General features: G+C 33.6%; 2 protein-coding genes across 2 annotated transcripts; one reads left to right on the top strand and one right to left on the bottom strand.

The window, feature by feature from the left end:
• Positions 5830–8627, bottom strand: LOC104771509 (ureidoglycolate hydrolase). The gene is made up of 12 exons (XM_010496034.2): positions 8380–8627; positions 8197–8282; positions 8036–8110; positions 7799–7927; positions 7640–7726; positions 7347–7555; positions 7153–7255; positions 6984–7075; positions 6843–6905; positions 6443–6683; positions 6153–6193; positions 5830–6061 (listed from the first exon to the last, which is right to left on the bottom strand). Exons 1-12 carry the CDS (start codon positions 8572–8574, stop codon positions 5964–5966), a joined length of 1419 nt encoding a protein of 472 aa, XP_010494336.1. The 5' UTR covers positions 8575–8627; the 3' UTR covers positions 5830–5963.
• Positions 10127–12064, top strand: LOC104772765. The gene is made up of 3 exons (XM_010497342.1): positions 10127–10716; positions 10795–11308; positions 11573–12064. The coding sequence occupies exons 1-3, from the start codon at positions 10127–10129 to the stop codon at positions 12062–12064; spliced, it is 1596 nt and encodes a 531-aa protein (XP_010495644.1).

Here is a 16831-nt window from a genome sequence, read left to right as displayed (position 1 = left end):
TTTTTTAAAAAAAAAAAAAAAAAAAAAAAAAAAAACTTTCAAAATTTTTTGTCGTGGATTTGTTTTTCCTTATCTTTGACTTTGATGCTTAACAGATTTTGGTTGGGCCAAATTTATAAGTCGAAATCTTAACACTAACCCTAACTGCAAAGTTGAGCCAATCTTTATTGTATTTGATGGTGAGCTATATGGGTCTCTCTAGTAACTAGTAAGGCACCAAAAAAGGGTGTGGAGACGATTTCACTTCTTAACACATTATTGTTTCTTCATTGGCTGTTCTCTACTGGCTGTTGAGCTCTCTAATATTCCATTTAATACATCTGCGAGAGTAAAACCAAACATAAAGGATTGCTATGTAGATTGCAATTTTTGCAAACTTTTCAATGTAGCGACTGATCATCAAAATTACAATAAGCGCATTTTCTAAAAGATTTCCTTGCAAATCTATTATAATATAGCTTTCTTCATTGTTTGTTTTATATGAGTAATAATTTTGGAGATGTTGAAGAACTTTGAATACTAAACCTAAGGTTATTTTAGGGTATCTTTCTATTAGTTAACCCGAGTTTTACAAAGATATATAAATAAACAGTAACAGTTTGAAGTTCTAAAGCAATCTGTATATTAAATTTACTCATCACTGGTTTCTACTTTTCCTTTAACAAAAACTAAAACTAAACGAAAATTGCACTGCACGTAAAGATCTCTTCCAAAGTATGAAGTATGAACACATTACAATTACATGTTTTTTTGCTCTTTAAAGAAAGTAAAAAGAAAATATGATAATATGCGGTCAAGTCAGAAAAGGAAAGTGAAAGTGATGATCGTGCAGGCATGTATAAAATACTACTTACGTAATTAAATCACGATCTTTTTGTTTGTCTCTATGATTTAATTATAAATCCACTAATAATTGCATAATTATGATCAATTAATTGTACTGTACTACTGTTAATCAATACTGCTCTATTGAATTCATTTTTTTCACATCTTCCCTCTCAAAATCATCATTTCGGCGGTGATTATTTTCTCATCTGATGATTCCAATTTGGTCGACCATTTTAATTCGAGTTTTTAGCTATATATAGTACTATTGATATACAAGTATTTTTTTTTTCCAAACTGATTTTATTATAGTAATTCAGAAGCCATGACAATAAGTCATACAGTTTTTAAACCAAGAGAACAATACAGGCACATGCCAATATTAGACGTAGCATTAAGATGAAAACCAAATATTCCGATTCGGTTGACTACTTAGATCAGCATGAGAGGACAACTAGCCACGTCCACGGTTCCCGCGTCCACGGTTACCCCTTCCTCGAGCATTAGAAGATTCTTGTATTTCCTTATTTTTTATGGATAATTGAACCGGTCTTTCACGCAGAATTCGTTGCCCAGCTGGAGTCATTTGATCCATCAACCTCGACTCACTGTAGGAACCATCTGACTCAGTAGACTCTTCATCTGACTCAAGTGAATCTCCATCTGAAAACGAAGACCCGAAATGGTTAAACCTGTTTTTAGTCAAGACATGGCTTACCTCACGTCCAGTAAGAGCATGATCATGTGTGCCTGCAATTTCAGTAACTGTTTCAATTGTGCTAGCCTCCATTACAACTTCAGCTTCAACATTTGTGTGACATTCTGTCACTTTGGTGCTTTGTTCTATGACTTGGATTGGGACAGCCTCAACCACTAGGGCTGTATTGCTTTGGATTTCTGAGACTGCGGCAAGGGGAACCGCTAGAGACTCTGTTTGAAGAGATATTGGTGATACTAAATCAGTGGTGTTAGAAATACTTACAGTAGTAGGAATGATAACAAGTATACATGTATTATACTCTGATAATTGAACTATTTAAATAATTAGTAGGCTATATTATATCTATTATTTTTCCACAACAATACTATTAATCTTATTGACCAAATAAAAACACGTGCATGGGAAGATATATACTCAGTGAAAAGAAAGAAAGCAGTTATTTTTTAGCCAATTTCCACACTGATTTCAGCAAGATTTTTCAACGAAAGTGGTAAAGAGAAGGAAAGGGAAAAAGAGATGTGCCTAATCAATTAAAGCTGCCATTAATTTCGATATCTTCATACCTTTCTTCCTACAATTAATCATCTACTAAAGACCAGTTCATATTGGTAGTATAAAGTTGTGACGTTACAATATTTATAGTTTTGATTACCATGACCATCGATCAACAAGCTGAAATAATATACTGTATCATCAATTCTTGTTTTTTTTTTTTTAACGATTCACGTTAGTCAGAAAATATAATAAACCATTTGACAACACTGTAAACCTTACCAATATATTCACACCAATATGCGAATAGTTTATATACTTTTGTCAAAAGAAAAAAATCGTTTATATTGTTAGGTGGGAGAAAATAAGTTTATTTACTAATCAAGGTTTAAAATCAGGAAAACTAGATATGCCAAAGTTTTTGATATACTCGAAGAATCTATTAGATACCTTATGGAACGGATGACACAAACAGATGAGAGTGTTATGTTCTTTCTTGGCTTGCCGGAGATTTAGGTTGTCGATTTAACGATTGGTCTTCAAGAAATCAAGATTGACAAAGCAAAACGTGTAAGTTGAGGGGAATGAAGCCTGGTCCGACATCATCATCAGCGTCATGAGATGGAATGGTCTCGAGCCAGGCATCATCCACCTGAACTTTTGGCTCAGACAAAGAAGTAAAAAAGACGAAAGAAGAGAGAAGAGAGATGACTAGAGGAGAAGAAGTCTAGACGACCACCGCCATATGCATTTTTAGTTTATTGGGAGGGCTGCCCTTTTATTAGGCCAAGTGCCTGGAGACCATTTTATTATTGAGAATATGCACTAGATACCACAAAAACAAAACATAATTAAGAAAATACCACAATTATACAGTGTTTGTCAGAGAGTACTCTCTCTTCAAATACAATTACACTTATACCCATTTTATATATTACATGTTTTTTTTTTTAAATCTCATATCATTTTACAAAAACAATAAATTCTCTCTCCCCTCATGCACTCTTTTTCTCTTTCACCTTTCTCTATTACTCTTTTTCTCTCTTCTCTTCCCTCATGCTCTCATATCCACTCAATTTTCTCTATTACTTTCTCTCTCTCTTCTCTTCCCTCATACTCTCTCACTCTCTCTCTCTTTTTTCACAATTGACTTTACGAACATATCAAACAACATCAATTCTTCCTTTTCCTGCTTATTTCTTCTTTTCGGTTTTTCTCCTTCAAATTACAGAAGATATATCACTATATGTCTTTGGATTTCAATTTCCGTTGTCATGTTTTTTTTATTTAATTCATGGCATTTTGTTTTGTAACACACTATTATATCAAAATACACATGGCATATTGTACTTTTGTCTTTTGGTTAAGGATAGTTTTGACTTTTCCCTTCTCTAGAAAATGGTAGTTACCAAACTTTTCTGACAATGTGGTATTTACTTAATTTTCTTCCAAAATTGTGGTATTCACTAATATTACCCTTTATTATTTTCCTTTCAGTCAATAAAATAACTTTTAAAAAATTTCATCGAGAAAGAATTATGTAATACTTAGGGGTGTCAAAATGAATTAAAACCCATGGATTTACCTTGTTTGTCTATTATTTAAACGGGTATGGGTTAAGTTTTTATACCCATATAAATAAATGGGTTTTGATAGGTTCGTCCAATGGGTTCGTGGGTTTATCGGGTAAACCCATTAGGGTTATGGGTAACCAATGGGTTAATCGAGAAAAAAAAAATAATATGTATAATATATATATATATATATATATGCATATATTAATATGTAAAATATTTTTTTCTTACAAGTAATTTATGTAAAATATCTAAAATAAATGTTAAGTTTTCTTCTTTGGTAAAAACAAAAAAAAAAAAAAAAATAATTTATATGTCAATGATCTAAAGTAAATGTGAAGTTTTTCTTTTTTTTTGCTGAAAATTAAAAAGGAAAAATATGTATATATAAAAGTAAATGATCTAAAAATAAATGTTAAGCGTTTATTCTTTCGTTCATGTATTACTAATTTTTTTTTCTGGCAAAGGTTCATGTATTACTGTACAACTATACCTCTTTGATAGAAGAGTGACATCTTAAAAAAAAAAAACAAAAATCATACTAATATACAACAACAACAAATTGTGTCTCTCATATGTTGAGACATCAGTTTTGTGTTATAAGAAGTTGACCCATCATTAAGAACACAAAGTAATTGGAAAATAATAATTAATTTTAATTAATACATTTCTTTTTTTTTTGTCATCATTGAATCGACAAGGCCCGATTCATAGCCAAACCCTATTACGTGGAGTAACGTGACTTACTGGAGTCGAACTCCGGTGGAATTGGTCGCAGAGGTGGTGATGTAACCACTTGACTAAAGACACTTCTCCTATTAATACATTTCTTTATGGACAAAGTTCAGTTTTTTCCTTCTTATTACCACATGGAATTTGTCAAATAGAGTATAAAAGTATCAAAATACTAGATTTTAACTCGCAGTAAACCACATGCTTATACTGTTATTACTTTAATTGTTTATAATTTAGGTTGTATGTTGTGTTTGTTTATGAGAATTTAGAAAATTTTATATCAAATTTTATTTTTTAGCATTGTTTGCATCTTTATGTTATTTTGTTGATTGAAAGAACCTTCTTGATTTGGTAGAGAAAATTACAGCGATTTTAGAAAATTTATAGATATTGTCGATTTTATGAGAATAAACTTAATTGATTTGGTCAATTTATCATATTTTACTTATTGAGTTTTGTGCAATTTTATAGTAACTAACATTGTAAATAAAATTTTTAATAAGCATAACTATATGGGTCGAACATAAAATGTACTTCAAAAATGTTAATATATATACACTTATTAATATTTAGTTACTTTTAGGAGATGTAAAAAAAAAATAGTTACTTTAAATCAATTTATATTACATTTAAGAAGTTTATCATAAATAGTTAATAGTTTTGCTTACTTATAACAAGCAATATGGTCTAATTAAATTTACAGATTTAACAACTTTCAGAAAAAGATACGAAAAAAACTATATATATTATTTCAGAGATCAACATTAGTTTTGATATATGTATTGATACAATTATAAAAAGTTGCTATGACAACATTGTCATTTTAGCTAGTGTGGAACCAATTCACCAGAGTGGCTATATTTGGTAAAATTGCCAAAGTAAAGCCAACGTAGAACCAATGTAACGAATTCAATAAATTGGTCATGACAACATTATCCAGTATGTAACCATTATGTAGCCGTTTCTGAGGAATTGGTTATTGGCTATGATAATGGTGTTATTACAAGTCAAATGGGTGTCACTACGCTCAAATTCTGAAACATGGGATACCACTTTTTTTGTCGTGTGTGTATTCCAATTTCAGATCTCCAGCAAGCATGGATAAAAGTTTGGTACACTTAAGTGTCAAGTTATATGTATGAACTGAACGTATACATGATTAGTTTTAAGATTGGAAAGTTATAAATTAAGAGAGGTTTGGTATGTCAAATAAAGACGTATTCCCATTTAAACAATCACATTTCCACTTTAAGAATTTTTTCTATTTACAAGTCAAAAAGAAAGAAAAAGTGTCTTTTGAAAACCATCCGCAATACTATTAGCTGCAGAAAAATTAGTTCCCCATCACAATCGATCTAAGAACTAACTAACATATCACAACTTGTGTCATCATCTTCATCAAACGTCAAATTTATTAGTTAAGAAGTATTGTATCTAAACTTGATAATTACAATAACTTTTAAAGATACTGTGCGACTGATATAACTTGATAAGTGAAGCCACATCATTTATTAACTTTTCTTTACATTGTCAAAGATACATATTTGAGCACAAAGAGAGAAGAAGAGGTAGAAAAGAGAATGTGCAAAGCTTCTGGATGGGAAAGAGGGTTTGCATCAGTCTAAAGAGAGCTTAGCCAGAGTGAGGGAGAGTACCTTTACTCCATTAGCCATGTCTTCAGGAGATGAGTATTCTTCAGGTTTATGGCTGTATCCTGCAAAATATCACACACAACAGAAAGAAAAAAACTTAATGGGGGATGCTGATTCGATCAAGATCACGGTCCCATTGGTTCGCATATATACCTTTGTAGCACGGGATGAATATCATACCCATTGGAGATATCCTGGAAACAGTAATGCAACACAGTTCAGAATCACTCAAAGTAAAAACATTGACAGTAGAAAGTAGACAGATGCATCTAACAGATCTGATCTACCGGCTAAAAATGGAGAAAGAACTTTTAAGTGTCTCCATGGTAGTAACGAAAGAGTTGTTGTTTGTTGCAAACTTGCAAAATTAAGAGGGTTGATGATGCTCCATTTGGGCGTTTAGGGTTGTATTCCCAACATGAAACTTGTGATTTTTGTAGTACCTGGCCATGAAGAGAGAATCATGATAAGCTCGGCTTATCATCTTCTTGTGTGATAAGTTTAGCTCTGTGGCTGCCTCTGCCATTTTCTTGATTATAAGTTTGTCTGAGAGCGCTGGTGGATCTTGATTTACAATCTTGAATTCTGATAGCTTCACTTTTCGTTTTGTAGCTATCGTGTTAGCAGATTCCTGAATTTTCTTGATTACAGTGTTTCTTCTCGCTTCATCAATATCCCTTGTATCTTTTAAAGAACACAAGACCAGGTAAGTCAGGAACTTAGTCTCAACGATCAAAACCAAAACACTCAGAACTACTCTCAACTTCCTCAAGAGCTCAGTTAAAGCATGTATATTTACCCGACTTTCTCTATTAGTATGTGTGATGGAACATAAGGAATTACCGATTTCAAGATGGGATTTGCTTGGAATGCTGTTGATAGCCCCAGGATGTAGCTCCAGAATACCTTAAGACGCAATGATTCATATTGTGAATAAGTTCCATTGAGAGCAAGTTCTTTAGAAATTAGTGAGCCATAACTTACCAACAGTTCCTACAGTATCTATTGACTCTGACTCTAAAACATGTTTCTCCACGGCTAGAGCCAACTCTGCAGCCGCAAGCCCAGCATCATTTCTAAGAAAACCACCATTTATACATTGATCAGTGTACTAGTAATTAAGTAGACAGTTCAGTCGTATAATATAGCTCACCTATATGGCATAAGCACAGCACCAGCATGACCTCCATTGCCTTCAAATTCGACTTTCAAACTTGCTGGAGCAGCAATTGCGGTGACTACACCGATATCTAAACCTGTGGTCAAGTATGATCTGATATAAGCATTAAAATGAAAAAGAGAAAAAGGAAGAAACTATTAAATCCAGAAAAGGGAAATTAACCGGACCTTCGTCTTCAAGTATAGGTCCTTGTTCGATATGCAACTCTATGAAGGCAAAATAACTTCCTTTCTTCAAGAACACACTAGATAAGTCGTCATCTTTGTCTTCTGCGTATCCAGCTGATCTAGCTGCTTCTATAAATGAAACATTGTGGCCATCAACAACAGTAGTCTTTAGTGCCTCTGCTAGTTCTTTGCTCCCAGCAAGTAAGCGGCTGTATCAAGAACGTTTACATGTAAGACAAAAAGAAACAAAACCCTGATTGGTCAATTGTTCATACATATCAAAATAAGAGTACCTTCCTAAACAACTGATCCCAAATCGGGTTGGTTCTTCAGATGTGAACAAGACTATCTCCAGAGACCTCTTCGGCTTAAACCCCGACCTTATAAAAACAAAGATCATCAGGAGATACAATCTTAGACTTCACTTTCTATAATCCAAAGATTCTTGATACCTTTTCAAAACATTGATAGCTTCAACTGCACCCAAAACACCAACAACACCATCATACTTGCCAGAATATGGAATAGCATCTATATGAGAACCAGTGGCTACAGTAGGAAGATATGGTTCTGAACCATCCCTAAGAATGAAACCAACACATCAAATGAATCAGATAATCAAACATACAAATCAACAAAAACTTATCTTTATAACGAAACAATGAGCAACTCAAAAGAGAGAGCCAAACCATTTGCCAAATATGTTACCAACAGCATCTTCTCTAACAGTAAGACCAGCAAGTGCCATCAAATTCTTCACATACCTTAACCAAATCAACCAAGAATTTAGATTAACAAAAAAATCTATACTTTATGATTACTCAATCAAGTAACACCTGGTTCAAATTACCGTCGAGCCAAGACATCTTTGTCAGTATAAAGAACTCTGGTGACTGATGGAGAAGGAGCATCAGAGAAATTAGAAAGCTCATCTATCTAAAACCAAACCAAAACAAAATATCAAAACTTTAGAAATCTACTGTTCTACTTAACACACAACCGATTAAGATTACAAATCAAACTCCTAATGAACCTGTTTTTGCAGTCCTTGAGCATCAACGGAGAGTGAAGAAGCGAGATTGATGGAACCGAATTGAGCCGGTTCGTGAATTGGGTATCCGGAAAAATCCTCCATTGTTCTAATTGATTCATGTTGTTGTTGTTGAGCTAAGCTTGAAGATAGAAGAAGGCAGATAACAAGCAGAGTAATAGAGCAGAAGCGTTCCATTTTTATTTTTATTTTTGTTTTCCTTGAGTGTTTTTGATTCTGAGAGAGAGAGAGAACACAAAATAAAGTTCATTTATATTTGGTAACTTTATTTTTGGGAAAATTAATTAATTAACCGTATGATTGAATTATGATAGCAACCATTATTATTGTCCAAATTGTTTTTTCTGGGGAATCCTCAAAACTCAGTGGGGAATCTGACAGAGTTTTGTTGTACTCTACTGATTCTGATCTCATCTCGAGTAGAAAAATAGTACTACTCTTTTAAATTAAAAATTAAAAATTGAGTTGATATGTTTAGAAATCTTTGTTCTTTTTTGTATCATTCATTCATTCTTCGATGGTCTCTTTGATTTATCAACTTCAGTGAAATGATAGGTATCAGAAATTTTAATCTCATAGCGGCCTGTTTCATCATCTGGAAAGGCCCAATTCGGTGGATCTCGTAATAGTCTCTGTTAAATAGAGCTTGCGGGGATGATCGGATAAGACTTTTAAAGTGGGCTAGACTTTATTTACTTTCTTAAAAAAAAAAAAAAATATCACTTAATAGTCTATATTAATCCTCATGTACAAGCTTTTTGAATGGTTAGAGATAGGTTTGATATGGAAAAAGAAGAAACAAACCTCCATATGAGGATTATCTCAAGTTGCAAGACTGATGGTAGGGAATACAACATCCCTACGGTCTCTGAAGTTGTTGCACTGATTCCAGGAGATATTGATGCGAATATGGATAAACGAGATATTGTTCTTCAAAGAAGAAGCGGAAATTACTAAGAATTCATGAATGTCATGTCGCATATCTAGCCTTACAATCCTTTGCTGCTTCCAAGAGGAGAAGATGGCTACAGACTTGGTATTAAGAAGACAAAGATAACAAGAGGCAGAAAATCAAAGAAACAGACAAAGAATAAGGATTCAAAAAAAAGAGTCAGAAGGATGTAAGTATGAGACAGTGGTTTGCGTATAGGCTTCAAGAAAGGAAAAATGAGAAGCACACCATTCTAAGATCAAAGCGATTACTACAGCAGTTTATTGTTGATGCTTATACAATGATCGAAACAAATAGGCTCAGGTATTTAAAAAAAAAACAAAAGAAACTTCGAAGGACATACAAGGAAGATTTGAGGAAAGCAGCAGAAGTTGGAGACGACAACCTAAGCAATCAAGGAGACTCTTTCATTCTACCCGCTTCTTTTACTGGGGGACCAAGGTATATGAGACGGAGCTACCTTGATGCAATGGCTACATGTAAGAAGTTTGGGTTTCCAGACCTCTTTATTACATTCACATGCAATCCTAAATGGCCTGAAATAGTAAGATTTGTCAATGGGAGGAAGCTAAAGGCTCAAGATAGGCCAGACACCATTTGCAAAATATTCAAGATCAAGCTTGAGAATCTAATGGATGACATCACAAGAAAACATATTTTTGGGAAAACAGTTTCAGGTTTAAATTATTTACCTTCTTCATTTTTTGATAAAACAATTTCTCTTTCTATTATAACATTATATATATATATATATAGTATTTATATTATTGTGCAGCTATGTACACAGTAGAGTTTCAAAAGAGAGGTCTTCCGCATGCTCATATTATCATATGGATGGATCCCAAATGCAAGTTCCCTACTGCAGACGAAATTGACAAGTTGATTTGTGCTGAAATTCCAGACAAGGAAAAAGATCCAGAATTCTACAATATAATATCAGAATGTATGATTCATGGTCCATGTGGTAGTGCTAACCCATCATCTCCTTGCATGGAAGAAGGTAGCTGTTCAAAATGTTACCCAAAACAGAATGTTAATATCACCAGCATTGACAAGGAAGGTTACCCGGTTTATAGAAGAAGAAAGGATGGGCGTTTTATCGAGAAGAATAGTTTCAAATGTGATAACCGATATGTTGTCCCTTACAATCGGACTTTGTCGCTTAAATATCATGCTCATATTAATGTGGAGTGGTGCAACCAAACAGGTTCAGTGAAGTACTTATTTAAGTATGTTCACAAAGGTAATGATCTAGTTGGTGTCATTGTTGAACCTCATAAAAAAGTAACTGAAGAAGGTCACAATAATCTCCAAAATGAAAATACTCCATCATCGAAAGACGAAATACAAGATTACTTTGATGGCAGGTAAATAAATTGTTGTTTAAAATTTCAATTTTTGTTTATAATATTCATTCTAAATCAGCTTTTTTCTCCCTTTTTCAGATATGTATCTGCATGTGAAGCTATGTGGAGGATTTTAGCTTACCCAATACATTATAGGCAAACCGCTGTTGTGCCACTCACTTTCCATGAGGAAGGCAAACAACCTATTTATTACCGAGAAGGTGAGTCTGCACAGAATATCATGGATCGTGACTCTCTTGATGAATCTCAGTTTATTGCTTTATTTGAACTTAATAAGCCTGATGAAGAAGCTAGAAAGTTATTATATGAAGAAATACCAAGCAAGTTTATTTGGGATGGGAAGGAGAAATATTTTTTCAGGAGAAAAACAAGAACATTTGCTATAGGGAGAATTAACTACGTGCCTCTGACCATAGATGATGCATATCATTTGAGGATACTTCTCAATTCCATCAGAGGTCCTACCAGTTTTGATCACATTAAAACTGTGAATGGTGTCGTACACAAAACTTATCGTGAAGCATGTTACGCTCTTGGGTTGTTAGATGATGTCATGATGCTTCTCTCAGCCGTTTTAAGTACTTCTCATATTGTATGGGAAGAAACTTGGGAGATGTTATTTAAGGACATATTAAGGCGGAAAAGAGAAGAATTAAAGCGACCAGGTTCATTACATTTACTATCTTATTAAGATACATTTTTTTAATGATGTTAGATATAGTATATAAATTAACAAATCTTATTTTACAGAGCTTACATTGAGTGATGAAGAAAGGAAAATATTTTATCTACAAGAGATAAACAAACAGTTGAAAAAAATGGTTCTTCACTTGAGTCTTTTAAAACTCTGCCCCAGCTACAGAATGAGAATATTCCTGTTTTAAACCAGTTAATAGCTGATGAACAGAAATTTATCAATCAAACTGATTTAAAAAAGAAGCATCTGGAGTGGTTAAATATGCTTACGGAAGAGCAGAAGAAGTTATATGATGAGATCATAGACTCTGTTTTCAAATATAAAGGTGGAGTATTTTTCTTATATGGTTTTGGTGGAACTGGTAAAACATTCCTTTGGAAAGTTTTATCTGCAGCTGTAAGGATCAGGGGAGAGATAATGTTGAATACTGCATCTAGCGGTATAGCCTCTCTTTTGTTAGAAGGTGGCAGAACAGCTCATTCAAGGTTTGGCATTCCTCTTGAAGTTCATGAAACGTCTATGTGCAGAATGTCAAGGTCTTCTGATCTAGGTGAATTAGTCCAAGAAGCGAAGTTGATAATTTGGGATGAAGCTCCAATGATGAGTAAATACTACTTTGAGACTTTGGATAGAAGTTTGAAAAATGCGTGATCCAGAAGATAAACCTTTGGGGGGGGGGGGTAAGGTCATTATTTTTGGTGGTGATTTTCGTCAGATACTTCATGTTATTGTTAGTGTTGGTCGAGAACAAATAGTTAACTCATCGCTCAACTCATCTTACCTTTGGAATCATTGTAAAGTTTTAAGACTAACAAGAAATATGAGGTTGCTGCAAAACATAACTCTAAATGAAGCCAGGGAGATTGAAGAGTTCTCGAAATGGATTCTTGATGTTGGAGAAGGAAGACTGAATGAGCCAAATGATGGAGTTGTTGATATTGACATCCCAGAAGAATTGCTTATCACAGAAGTAAACTCTCCAATTGAATCGATCATTAATGCAGTATATGGTAATTCGCATACTGCCAAGGATGCCAGTTTTTTTCAAAGCAGAGCTATTTTGTGTCCTACGAATGATGATGTCAACACTATAAATGACCACATGATATCCATATTAGAAGGTTAGTAACCAGAGCCGGCACTGAGATTTTGGTGGCTAAAAGACAAAAAGAAAAAAAAATTGGCTAATTTTTTTTTTTAAAGGAAAAATGTAAAAAATGAACCATGTGTGATTCAAAACCGTGACCTGGTCCATCTATTAGAAGTAGGTTTCCAGTAGAACTAATGACTCTTTCATGAAAAGTAGGCCGATTAAATACATATAATTTTGGCGGCCGCAAGCACCAGCTTGGCTTGCTTGTACCCTTGGCCGGCTCTGTTAGTAACATTTTACTCAAAATATTCTCTATATACTATATACTATATCACGTTTCTGGATTTTTTTTATTTAAATTATTCATAGTTTTGTTTCAATCGTTCATTGTTTAACAGGTGAGGAAAGGGTTTACTTAAGTTCAGATAGTATTGATCCTGCAGATAAAAGGAATAAAGACAATCCTGCATATAGCCCAGATTTCCTAAACTCAGTTAGGATTTTAGGAGTACCAAACCATGCTCTTCGTTTGAAAATTGGTTGTCCAGTAATGTTGTTACGCAATATTGATGCTCATGGAGGTCTAATGAATGGAACAAGACTACATTTTACACAAATGACTGATCATGTGATACAAGCAAGAATAATCACGGGTACGAGAGTTGGTAAAATTATTCTTTTACCAAGAATGATATTAATATATACCATCATATACCCGTTTGCCTTTCAAAATGAGACGTAGACAATTTCCGATAAACGTTGCTTTTGCAATGACTATCAACAAAAATCAAGGTCAGTCTCTCTCAGATGTTGGTTTATACTTGCCTAGACCTGTTTTCTCTCATGGTCAGATATATGTAGTGATGTCCCGTGTAAGCAGTAAATCAGGATTGAAAATTCTCATTACTGACCCAAAAGGAAAACCTCAAAAGAAAACAAGAATGTCGTCTTCAAAGAGGTTTTCCAAAACATTTGATCCATTCTTCATGCATACCTTCGTAAGACTCTGTTTTTACTCTGTTTCTATTCTTTCAAAATTAATAGCTTTGTTCGTCGTTTAAATTATTTGATCATAGATTTTTCTTTAGGAGGTTTTCTTTTACATTTTCACCCATCAAATAAATTTCTAAAATCTTATTATTTATGTACTCCACCAAATTCGTTTTATCCCATATAGACATATTGAGTTTCGTTTATTTAATTTATTTCACATATTTATTATATTTCAAATTCTACTACTATATTATTTCCAATTATTTAACCATGTATATATTATATATATATATATAATATTAGACAAGTTGAATAACTTAGTACAGCCATTATATTCGTTATAAACATTAAAAAAACTAACTGGACAATATTTATAGTTTGAAGAAATTATAATAATATATACACATTTATAGAAACAAAAGTACGAGGTTACAGTACCAAAGGTATTAGATACTCGGGATGATAGGATAGAGGCCAGCGGTAATGATATAAGAATGGAAGGTAATCTATGTCAGAGTCAATACCGTGCTCACTGAAATCAAATGTCAAAAATAAATACATACTAATTTGGTGTGAAGAAAACGGCGAAATAATATGAAAATAACTAATACAAACATATTGGCCCGTGCAGTAGCACGGGTTACTACCTAGTTACTTATATATAGATAGTCTTGGGCAAAAACATCCTAACCAAAATACTGAACAGAAAGAGGAAAAGGAATTGAATCAAACTAAAACTGTCGAAGCTTTAGTAATGGGCTATGCGATGCATGATTGGAGCAGATTTCAACGACATTGCCTTTCTTACGGATTGCTCTGACTTGGTGAAAATGATGTATTTTCCTTCTGAGTGGCCGGCTTGTTTAGTTTATCTGTCCGATATTAAAAGTGATATGGAAGAATTTGATTTCTCTTTCGCTTGTTCCTCGGACTGTAAATGTCAAAGCAGATTTTTTGACATGAAAAGTTTGGGTCGAATTACTTAGTGTTACTTTTGTAGACAATTTTCCCTCTCATTGGCTTCTTTTGAGCTGATCTAGTACTTGTTGTTGACAAAAAAAAAAAAATATATATATATATATATATTTGATTAATTACAAAAATAAAATAAAAACTTAAATTGCCGAAATAATTAAATAGATACTAAACTTGAGAACCGAAAGAATTGAAATCGAACTGATATCGAATTAAGAACATAATGGATACTCAAAATATCTAACATGTAACTATTTATCCAATTATCCATAATATTAATTATATTTAAAATTAATATGATTTAATTTACCGCAACACAAACAGATGGAGCTGAGGAGTGGATGAATCGAGAAGCCTGGGGACTAATATTTTCCCAACTCGTAGTGAACTGGAGGTCGAGAAGTCCGCGGGCCAGAGATCACCAAATATGGCATGGGATGAATATTGGTCCGTGCAGTAGTACGGGTTACTACCTAGTTACTTATATATAGATAGTCTTGGGCAAAAACATCCTAACCAAAATACTGAACTGAAAGAGGAAAAGGAATTGAATCAAACTAAAACTGCCGAAGCTTTAGTAATGGGCTATGCGATGCATGATTGGAGCAGATTTCAACGACATTGCCTTTCTTACGGATTGCTCTGACTTGGTGAAAATGATGTATTTTCCTTCTGAGTGGCCGGCTTTTTTAGTTTATCTGTCCGATATTAAAAGTGATATGGAAGAATTTGATTCTTTTTCTCTTTCGCTTGTTCCTCGGACTGTAAATGTCAAGGCAGATTTTTTGACACAAAAAGTTTGCGTCGAACTGCTTAGTGTTACTTTTGTAGACAATTTTCCCTCTCATTGGCTTCTTTTGAGCTGATCTAGTACTTGCTGTTGACAAAAATATATATATATATATATATATATATATTTGATTAATTACAAAAATAAAATAAAAACTTAAATTGCCTAAATAATTAAATTGATACTAAACTTGAGAACCGAAAGAATTGGAATCGAACTGATATCGAATTAAGAACATAATGGATACCCAAAATATCTAACATGTAACCATTTATCCAATTATCCATAATATTAATTATATTTAAAATTAATATGATTTAATTTACCGCAACACAAACAGATGGAGCTGAGGAGTGGATGAATCGAGAAGCCTAGGGACTAATATTTCCCCAACTCGTAGTGAACTGGAGGTCGAGAAGTCCGCGGGCCAGAGATCACCAAATATGGCATGGGATGAATATGGGCAAGAGAAGAAAAGGTGGCTTCTTGTCTCCTCGTGTGCCTGACAGAGAACACAATCTCCATTTGCTCCAACATTCCATTTTACTAATCTATCTCCCGTTGAAAGCATGTTATAAAAAGCAATCTAAGAGCATCTTTATTGGGAGGTTTGTATTTTGGGGCTCTTATATTTTTGTAAGAATAAATGGTGTACTTTTTAAAACTAAGAACTTTTTGTAGGTGAAATAAAATTATCCTCTCTAATGGTAAATCTCTTGATGAAGTTCTTATTTTTGAAAAATATTATAGAAATTTAAATTTTTTATTAAAGTGGAGAAACAAATCTCATCCAAACACTCTAGAATTAATTGAACTATAGCATCGCATATCCTTTACATACTTGGTCGATAATGCAAGGACATCATACAAAACCAAAAGATCCTCACAGACTATCTCAAAACCGTCAAAGCCCTCTTTAGCTTTTGCTTTTGGTGATTTAACCACCCTGTTGGTGTCAGAGAACACATGAGTGCAATCAAACCACCATTCATAAAGCTTGAAACTCATCCAGTATTGCCTCGGTGTTCATCTGATGGAAGGTTTGGAAACTCATTAGAGTAGAACCAATTCACAAGCTTCGTCAACCTCAGCCAGCTCACAGGAACGTTCAATCATCTGTCCAAATGGCTGTAAACTTTTAAGATCCAACTATCAGATGTTGAGTCTTTTATTCTTCCATAAACTTTAATAGTTTTAAATACAGATATCTCTGCCCACATTACAGCAACACATACAGTAAAAATACCAAATAACTCGACACATATAATAAGCAAGTCTAAGCTCATGGCTGAAAACTTACCCACTTCATATTGCTGCTAGTTGTGATCCATCCTTTGACAAAGCTTGTTGTTCAGGAGTAATTCCAAAAGAAGACCTACATTAAAGAGAGAGAGAGAGTGAGATCCAAAAAAAGAATCGTTAAATCAAACAGAGAGACAAGGATGAATAAAAACCTAGAATATCTTAGTACCCTCTTCCTCAATCATTAACTTAAGCAGTATGCTTAAGTCTTCTTCTTCACTCTTCAATCCATCTCTCTGAGATAAAGCAGACTTGAGTATTCTTC

This window comes from Camelina sativa, chromosome 20, assembly GCF_000633955.1.
Source record: "Camelina sativa cultivar DH55 chromosome 20, Cs, whole genome shotgun sequence".
Taxonomy (NCBI): domain Eukaryota; kingdom Viridiplantae; phylum Streptophyta; class Magnoliopsida; order Brassicales; family Brassicaceae; genus Camelina; species Camelina sativa.
This window is presented reverse-complemented; position numbering and strand designations above follow the sequence as displayed.

Bases quoted from the DNA above. Each gene is read 5' to 3' on its own strand.
- LOC104771509 (XM_010496034.2), bottom strand. From the start codon at position 8,574: ATGGAACGCTTCTGCTCTATTACTCTGCTTGTTATCTGCCTTCTTCTA. The intron at 7,928-8,035 runs GTTTGGCTCTCT...TTTCATTCTTAG, and splicing joins GGTAACATATTTGGCAAATG to GGATGGTTCAGAACCATATC. The intron at 6,684-6,842 runs GTAATTCCTTAT...GTTCTTTAAAAG, and splicing joins CAAATCCCATCTTGAAATCG to ATACAAGGGATATTGATGAA.
- LOC104772765 (XM_010497342.1), top strand. From the start codon at position 10,127: ATGTACACAGTAGAGTTTCAAAAGAGAGGTCTTCCGCATGCTCATATT. The intron at 10,717-10,794 runs GTAAATAAATTG...TCCCTTTTTCAG, and splicing joins CAAGATTACTTTGATGGCAG to ATATGTATCTGCATGTGAAG. The intron at 11,309-11,572 runs GTATGGGAAGAA...ACTCTGCCCCAG, and splicing joins TTTTAAGTACTTCTCATATT to CTACAGAATGAGAATATTCC.